The sequence below is a fragment of the Leptonychotes weddellii genome, chromosome X, assembly GCF_054177405.1.
Source record: "Leptonychotes weddellii isolate Sample4059 chromosome X, ASM5417740v2, whole genome shotgun sequence".
NCBI lineage: Eukaryota > Metazoa > Chordata > Mammalia > Carnivora > Phocidae > Leptonychotes > Leptonychotes weddellii.
This window is the reverse complement of record NC_138385.1, coordinates 53,777,947-53,787,026: the sequence shown is the minus strand read 5'-3', so window position 1 is coordinate 53,787,026 and position 9,080 is coordinate 53,777,947. Positions and strand designations below refer to the sequence as shown.

General features: G+C 38.5%; 1 protein-coding gene across 1 annotated transcript; it reads right to left on the bottom strand.

Moving 5' to 3' along the window:
• Window positions 1–437: 437 nt before the first annotated feature.
• On the bottom strand, window positions 438–8,665 carry TAF9B (TATA-box binding protein associated factor 9b). Its single transcript, XM_006726902.3, has 7 exons — window positions 8,519–8,665; window positions 7,800–7,881; window positions 7,349–7,485; window positions 7,135–7,269; window positions 6,247–6,322; window positions 3,204–3,311; window positions 438–2,366 (listed from the first exon to the last, which is right to left on the bottom strand). Exons 1-7 carry the CDS (start codon window positions 8,567–8,569, stop codon window positions 2,203–2,205), a joined length of 753 nt encoding a protein of 250 aa, XP_006726965.1. The 5' UTR covers window positions 8,570–8,665; the 3' UTR covers window positions 438–2,202.
• Between the last annotated feature and the right edge of the window lie 415 nt (window positions 8,666–9,080).

Below are 9,080 nucleotides of genomic sequence, written 5' to 3'. Positions count from 1 at the left end.
TTGTAAAAGGAAGAACTTGGGACCACAGTGTCCTCACCACATTTACCATCAGTACCTCTTTTAAAAAATTCCACCTGGAAGCTGGAGGACAAGAGCTGCCTTAAGTCATTCTAGAAGCTATATTAGGTAGACATAATTAGGGAAGGGAGTTCTGCAAGATAAAGCAGTCTTCATTTGAAAACTGGCTGACCTAGCAAGTGCCTCAGTTATATGTACAAATTCCTACCAAAGACAGCATGTTTTTAACAGATTTAAACCCATATTCATTTTTATTTTTGCTTTACTATGAGTCACGTGCTGATTCCAAATAAAAGCAAGCAATTCCCTGATTTATAATTAAGTCACCCATTAAATCTTAATTGCTTTTTGGGCCTCAGAATTACTGGGTCTTGTTCATCTTTCTTGAATCCCTTAAATCAAAAATGAAAGATAAATGGTAAGTTCAACTTTTTATTAATAATCTTGGAACAAATACATTAACAATTTCTTAGAGTTATAAACCATTTTACAATTTCAAAGGAATTTTCACATATGCTAATTAAACCCTCACAACATCCCTGTGAGGTAGGCAGGGTCGGTGTTACTTTCCTATTACTGAGAACTAGGCTCAGAGGTGAAGTAAGGTCACATAGTTGGTAAATGATGGAGCCAGGACTAGAACCTAGGCTTTTTGACATGCTGCTTCCCTGAGAACATTCAAGTAATGATATCCTATGCTATATAATGAACATTTTTCTCCTATGATGATCAGATCTGTTTTTAAAGTTTGATACTACCTTTTTCCTAATATTCAAAAACACTCAAATGGTGATGAGACATGTCTTCTCTGTCACTGGACTCTTTCTCTTCAATGTATCAAGCACCATCCTAACATGAAACTTTCTTGTATTATAAGTTTTGAGGATCCTTGGCTATAGGTTCTAAATTATGATGCGAAAATTTATTTTAGAAAATTCTCCAATATTCCTATATTGAATATGTCAAACTTACTTAAAAAACAAGCCTATTTATATTTTTGAAAGCTTTGCAATCTTTCCCACCAAGATGTTTAAACGTGTATAAATGGAAAATAGGGAAAGGTGTTTAGCAACATTACTGGGAAACCTATGCACAGTACACATAAGTGCAGGTCACATTACACCGACTTGTTTTTGTTGTTGGCCTTCTAGAGGAAGGAAAACAATTAGAGAATTTTTAGGTCTGATCCCATCTCATATATGATATCCAGCAGGGTTCAAGCAGTAGTGATCATAGCATATATGTATGTGGTAGAAAGGAAAAAAAAAAACACTTGCTCTTCAGTGGTTTTTGCCTAGGTCCAGTGTAAATATACTTATCAAGGCAGATCTTAAGCTATAGCATCTCTGTTAAATTTAGAAATGTGAAATAATGGTGGCATTATCGACTTGGAATATAAAGATAAACTGTAACTGACCCCAAACTGTGTTAAAAGCAGAGTAAAAGCTCAGCATGAAAGGCAATGGATAAAACTCAAGTGCTCTGGTATGGAGAGAAAAACAGCAAAGCAAACTTTCAGGCATGTAAAGCAGGTTTTAAAAACAGGAAAATGACACTAAACTGTATTGTCAGGAATTACATGTTTTTTAAACTCGAGTTTTGGCCTTCTAAGAGTATTGGGAGAAACTTAAGCCTATGGGGAAGAGGTGGTACAGAAAATGAATGGGATCTAGAAATGGGGTTGAGGACATGGGAGGTTAGGGAACACCAAGAAACAAATACACTCCAAATTTAGAATCCCTTTAAATCCATCCTTTCCAAAAAATACTTCCTAAAGTTAGAGATTTGGTCAAAAAAGTTGGTGAAAACAAAAATTGTGACTATTTTACCTTATAAAAGAAAGTAGTATTTAAATGTAGATGAGAAATTATGCTATTAAAGATTAGTCCACTGATCAGGCTGTAGAAACTTGGAACTTAAGTGCTGCTGTCAGTGATGCATGGCAGAAAATTGCTTCCAAATATAAAATTGTCATGGTAGAATTCAACAGTAATCAAAATATCAAGAAACAAATACTTTTTTACTTGAACTAAGAAAAAAATTAACAATTTAAGCTAATGTGAAAAATACTGCAGCTACATTTAAGTTTTCTAAGATAAAACTTGAGAAGATAGAGAACATTCTAGTTCAGTATAATGGGCTCCAAACCAACTACATGTTTGAAATACATCTTGATTGTATTCCTTACATAGTATCATTATCATCATCATCTTCGTGTTTTCTCTTCAATGGGTTTGATTCATTGGCCATGTTCTGTGATGAAACCATGTTGGTGGTAATAAGAATATTTTTGGGCCCAATTATTGAAGGATTAATCAGAACATTTTGAACTGCAGTTGTTGCAGGAACTGTAAAGAGGAGAAAACACCCTCAAACTGAATTACCCAATATTCAACAAGGCTAATTCTAATAATTTAATAGCATGAATTGCAACTACATCATAGAAGAAACTTGGGTATTCATGCTACATTAAGAGTTCAACAAAATTTTTTAGTACTTAAGCTAGTATCTAGTACAACATTAAAATTTTTTTTTTTTTTTTTTTTTTAACTTAACCACCTAAAATTTTAGGTAGTATCTAGCCATGGGAAGCAGTGCACTGGACTCATGGAACACACTAAAGGCACATGTTCAGGGTCAGGAATCCCATTTCCCTTATAAGTAGTTTACTGTGTACAGTTAGATGTCAGAAGATGTAAAATTGAAATACATGCAGCAGTAATAAACTATGCTGTAACAGAATTCTACTTACGTATTATCCCAACTTTATATGTACCCTTCCATGAAGTGAGTGAAGGTATAATTATTTGATGTACATTAAGTTATATTATTTCCTTGAGCTTTACCCCTAAGTGCTTTTCCCTGAAGATGCCTTAGATTTGTGGACCCCAGCTTCTTTTAATTCAGTGTTAAGACTCTGATGGTCATACTGAATACTCTCCTCTCCCAAAACATTACATATATGTAAAATCTCACACAGTTTTAGTGGGCTCATAGACCCTTCTGAAGAACTGATTTGTAGCATTACTGCCACCTTCCTGGTATGATATTAAAACAATTCTTGCTATAGGAATACAAACTGTTCTATAATCACAAATTATGCACAAATTTTAAAAATTCAAAAAAAACTTCTAAAAAGAACCACTTGAAACCCCCCACCGCCCCACGCCCGCCCATCATGTTACCTGATTTGACAGGTGTGGACTGAGAAGGTGGAATCTGCACCGTAAATCTTTGGCTTGTCACTGACACTGGAGGTGCAACTTTATTTGGGACAGACGTTTGCGGGGTTGCTGTGGTTGTAATTAACAGACCATGTTAGTTACAGGACTTCATTATATGGGTTCATATTCTGCACTCCTTAGCTTATCAGAAACTACCTTCAAAACACAGAGAACTAATGAAAGGTGAGGAAAAAACTCATCAGAAATAAGCGAAGTACAAGCTCAATAGTTCAGATGCTAAAAATTCAGTATAGTATAGTGGTAAAGAAGTAGGCTCTGGAGCCTACCTACTTGAGTTTGAATCCAGGCTTTATCACGTACTAGCTGAAAGTCCTTGGGCAAGTTTAAAATTTAATCTTTTAGTACTTCAGTTTTCTCACCTGTCAAATGGGACAGCAGTACCTATTACATAGGATTCTTGTGAAAATTAAAATAATCTCTGTAAAGCTCTTCAAATAGCATCTGACTCTGAATTTTAGCTACATGAAGTTGTGAAATTGAGTGTCTAAATGAGCTAGCAGAATAAAGACCCAAGTTTGCTATTCCTTACGTTAGGTGGCATTTTTAATCTCTGTCACTTACTGAGAATTAGAAAATGTCTACTAGGCTCATGAAGCTAAATCAACATGCATCTAACAAAAGCCTATCAAATAGACCCTCTTAGGGTGCCCAGGTGGGTGCAAAAGTCATATTCCTATTCTATACCCAGGTACTTTTTTTTTTTTTTTTTAAGATTTTTATTTATTTGAGACAGAATGAGAGAGAGAGAGCACATGAGAGCGGGGAGGGTCAGAGGCAGAAGCAGGCTCCCTGCCGAGCAGGGAGCCCGATGCAGGACTCGATCCAGGGACTCCAGGATCATGACCTGAGCCGAAGGCAGTCGCCTAACCAACTGAGCCACCCAGGCGCCCCCCCAGGTACTTTTTTAAGCAGAAAGGGATGTTGGAGATAATTTAGTCTAAATCCCCCCCCATCTTAATTCTGCCCATTATTCCAGGTACAACTCAAATACCACCCCATTTTATAAAATTTGATTTGCTCAGAAGTCATTGCCTGCCTCTGAAATTCCCTTGACATAGTATGAGAGCCTTTATTAGTGTCTTATCTCGTTCACTAAATTACAAGCCTTGGCTGAGACTTTATCCTTAATGAGCATATGGTTTTTGTGCCCTACTCCTAATGGGTACTCCACAAATTTTTGCTTAATGAATGAATTTTGCAAGACTCAGAAAGACATACTGACATCATAACTATAGCTCTTAAAAAATTTATGGAAACACGTCTGTTCCTAGTTTTTCCTTTGGGGGTGCAGGCTTTCCATACATCCCTTCCCCCGGAACCAGCAGTGTGCCCAGGGAAGAGTTGCTGAAAAAACTACAGCTATCCTCCCTAGGGACAAAGAGGAAGAAAGCCTGAATGGGGGAAGAAAGCTCAAAGGTACCCAAGAATTTGGTTTTAGTGCTTTCTCTCCCCAACTCAGGAGGTGAGGCCTTACTCTAACATATCTTCATTCCCAGGCAAGTTTTCTGATGTATTAAGGGTCAGTTCAAAGAATTTGGTGAAGCTTAATGAAACAGTATTAGGTATTTTATTTTGTCAAGGAAATTCACAATAGGTAGATGTTTTCTTGGCCATTACCATAAGGATTTGCTATCATTTAAGTAAGTATGGAGTTTCAGCTTTAAAACTGAACACGGTACATACTTAGATCTGAATGCTTTATAAAATTCATTTTTTTAAAGTTTAAAACTTGTATCTTTAATACTAGAGTTTAGCAGCTCCCTCATTCTAGATTAAAAATCTCTAAAACGTATAATAAGTGTCTAACAGGGATAAAAATCAAAACTGATAACTAAAATTGGTTAACTTGACAACATGTGTAACAGATTACCACAGCCTAGAGTTTTTTAAAAAACTGGTATTCACTGAAGTAATATGAATCCACAGATAAACAGTATATGACCGAAAAGTTACACAAATTACATAGGCAAATTTCTGTCCACAAAGGTCACGTGCGGGTAAATTAGAAGTGTACAATTAATATTATACCAGGTTGGTCTTAAAATGTTGAAATGAGAATATGAAGAGATTATCTACACACTGCAAAAATCAAATGCTGCTTACATTAGAGCTATATGACATCTGTAGGACTCAAGTTATAAACCTAAGAGCCAAAAAAAAAAATCAATACAGGTCAAAGAGAAGGGTTATGTCTGAAAATACTTCATGAGAAATCCAGCAGGAATATAGGACCAAAAAACCAGGAAATCTAAATCCATTTGTGTTTTATTAGCTAAACAATAACATTAAAAAAAAATCATGGTTTCTAAATACCATTCTCCATGCAAAGGAACCACAGCTCTTTGGAGAAGTGGCTGTTTGTAGGACTGGGGTAAGGAAAATTAAGGTGAGCTTAGAACATCTTGTGCCAGAAAGCAAGAAATGCTCAAAGAATGACGGAGCCCTGTCACAAAGGGCACAGGAGACAGCCTGAAGGGGCAATATAGTTGATAATCAATACTACTATTCTTGAAAAGATTAGTATTAAAAACAGTGATTTTTTTCTTTGATAAACTTATGCTTTTTGTACATTTTTTTTGCAACTTCTTGTACATTTTAAACTTCTTTTGGTTGCATTCTCTTGCCAGTTTACTCAAATTTATTTCTGATAATAAGCAGGCTACTGCCATGAGTGTTTGGCAACTTGATTTGTATAGAAGGCAGAACACAGCTTAAACTTTTTGGTGCCTGGTTTATACCAACAACAATGCTGGGTAATGTCCAATTCTATACTCATTTGGGATAAGATACTCCTTGTGGCTTTCTCATTTTGAAATCTGATAAAATATATGTTTATAGTTTTACTAGAGGACAAGCAAATGTTATCAGTGGCAACACACATTTGGGAATTTCTGACTCAGCTTTTGACTTGGATTATAGTTCAAAATCAAGCGCCGAGGAACTTCTTTACCAGACAGAAAAGTCATTTCATTCTCTCACTTACCTACAGTAGGAGTGGAAGGTCTGCTACTAACAGCACCAACACTTAACCGTGGTACTAGTCTTCCTTGGTTAGGTCCCTAGGGGATTTAAAAAACTTATTAATTTTAATATTGTTCAGATCTGACCCCTAAACTTACCAGGAATGAATTATTAATGGTAACCCATGGCAAGAATGTCCTGTTTCTGTTCCGTTCTAAATCCAACATTTAAACTAGGGTCTTCACAAGCATATATAGTATAAACAAAACATAAATCTATATAAAGGATATGAGTACACATAATATAAAATTGTATATAGTATTTAAGTTTAGGGTAGAGTCTTATTTGGGGATAATAGCTAACATCTTCATGATTTTTAATCTTAACTAGTCAATATCTTAACCTAAAAAGAAAGGTACTCTTATAGCAGAATTTCGGACAACAAAGGCAGCTAGCTGAATGTGGGGAGAACTTTTTCAGTGGTGGGAGAGCCTTAGGTCATATTTCAGAAAGTGAGTCTAATTCCTGATGGTATACCATTTACTCTGTTATAAGGTGCCACAAAAAACTGATAAAATGTAAATACTGGGAGTTATGAGACCTGGGAATCAGTCCCAGCTTTGCTACTAATTCCATAGATGAATTGAGGATCAGTTCCCTCATGTGAAAATTGTTGAGTTAGATGAACGCTAAAGTTCCTTTTTGTTCTAAAAATCTTGGATCTTGTGTTTTGTATTTTAACATAGTAGCTAATTGCAGAGATGGTATTTTCAAGGCTATAAATTTAAAAAGTCCTAGTAAATTATCTTAGTCTTTAACCTACTAATCTATCTACAGGAATCTGCTTTTTACAAATTTCCCCTAACACATCTCACCTTTTTAAAAAACTAAGCTGACCACAGATTCTTACCTTTTTAATTAAGGACTTCAGCCTATAGTTTGGAGCTGTTAAGCAGTATCTGTCAGGTGGCAGTCTGGGTCCTGCATATGGCTTAATCAGTGGTAAAGGGGTTTGATTTTTCTGCCTTGCAATATCCAGTAAAAACTAAAAAAAAGAAAAATCCTTATTAGAACTACAATCTAAGAAATTTTATGTAAGATGAACTTCAGATAAGTTTGCTCACATCTCTTGGAGGAGGAGAAGTAAAAGATTGATCAGCGCGACACTGGATTGCCAGTCTCACATCATCTGCATCAACATTAGGTTTCTTAGCATGGCTTGAATAAATTTTTGCATCATCCAGAATTGTAGTCACATATCCTTTAAGAACAAAACATTATTAAACATGAAAACAGCTTAATATTTATGGTCACTTTTCTTAATGGGAGGTTCTACTAACTTCTAGAAAGTTTATGAATTTTGGTTCTAAAATTGTCCTATTTGCATGGCCAATTTTAAACAGATACTACGGTATAAATACTACTGTCCCCTTAGCTTGAGCTCTTTTTTTTACTGCTTTAGGCTGAATTCTATGATAGTAACTGTTCAAGCAGTTTAGTTGAAAATGTTCTTACAATAAAACAATGTTTTCAAATTCACAAGTTAGGCAAGTTTTTGGTGTTTTGTTAACTTACGGAAAGCAAATTCCAACATTTGATTTATAACCCTTGGTTCATACTCCGTAATTCCCATATCCTTCAGGATTTGTGCCATCACCTGTGGATTCGAATAAAAACGCCAGATGCATAATCTAGGTACTGGAAATCAAGACTGGACCAAAGGTAGTATTTATATTTATGATAAAAGTTCCCCCTTCTTTTGGGCTCCAGACTTGTACTCATATGCTTTTCCTCTCAAGTGAGTGTCAGGATCACACCAAAAGCCGTCGTAATCTCTCCTGAAAACTTTTTATTTTTTGGCGGGGGCGGGGGCAAAGAGAGAAGAAAAAGGCCCGGGTTGGCTTTCCCATCGGGAAAGCTAGGGGAGGCTACGGCTGGTTTTCATTTTCGGATGCGGCGATGGGGGAAGCTAGCATCAGTACAGTGGACGCGAGAGTCAGGGCTCACAGACCTGGCGAGACGACAAAGCGTCTGGGGCCCAAGGTCCAGGAGACAAAGCCGGGTGGCTGGACTGCGCACTCTGGCGGGCCGCAAGCCTCCCCCTAGCGGGGCTGCCAGGGTTGCGGGAGAAACGCCCCGGGGTCCAGGGCACCCCCGTATCCCACTCCTTCTGGCCGCCCCTATTGGGCCGAAGCGGGCACGCGAGCCCGTCCGGAGGCCCTCCGCCAGGGCCTGCCTCCCAAGACGCCAGCCGCGCCGAGCTTCATGCCCCGCCTCTCATCCTTCGCACTTACCAAGGCATCTCTCGGAGCGTTCTTGGGAGGCGCCATCTTGCCGGACTCCATATTATCCTGCCGCTCGTCATCCGGGGAGAGAGGGCTGCTCGCAGGCTCCTCGCTCAGGCTCCACCCCTGCGGGGTGCGGAAGGCGGGGTTAGAGCGCGGCCCCGCGGGCTGCTGCTTTTCAGCTGCTGCTCCGCGCCGTGGAGTCGGAGGGCAGCAGGGCTAGCGGTGGAGCCAGCCGCGGGCTCGGGAGGTTTGGAAGAGACGGGTAAGTCTTCCCTGAGGAACCCTCGGCCAACACTTGGAAGAGCCAAGAAGCTCGTCTTCATAGAGCTGTTCTCCGGTAAAATGTACCAAATGGGTCACCCTTGTCTTTTCTGGGACCCCTCTTCACACTTTCCTGCGGCTGCTCTGGCCCCTTCCATTTCCCTGCAATGCCCGCAGGGGCTCCCTCCACCTGCCCCTGTGATAGGGTTGCCTGGGTAAATAACAGTTAAATTTGTCAGATGAACGACGAATACATTTTTAGCTAAAGTATAGCCCCAATACTACATGGACTATACTTGTCTACGAA

Bases quoted from the DNA above. Each gene is read 5' to 3' on its own strand.
- TAF9B (XM_006726902.3), bottom strand. From the start codon at position 8,569: ATGGAGTCCGGCAAGATGGCGCCTCCCAAGAACGCTCCGAGAGATGCC. The intron at 6,323-7,134 runs GTAAGAATCTGT...TAAATCCCCTAG, and splicing joins TGAAGTCCTTAATTAAAAAG to GGACCTAACCAAGGAAGACT. The intron at 3,312-6,246 runs GTAAGTGAGAGA...TTACAACCACAG, and splicing joins ACCTTCCACTCCTACTGTAG to CAACCCCGCAAACGTCTGTC.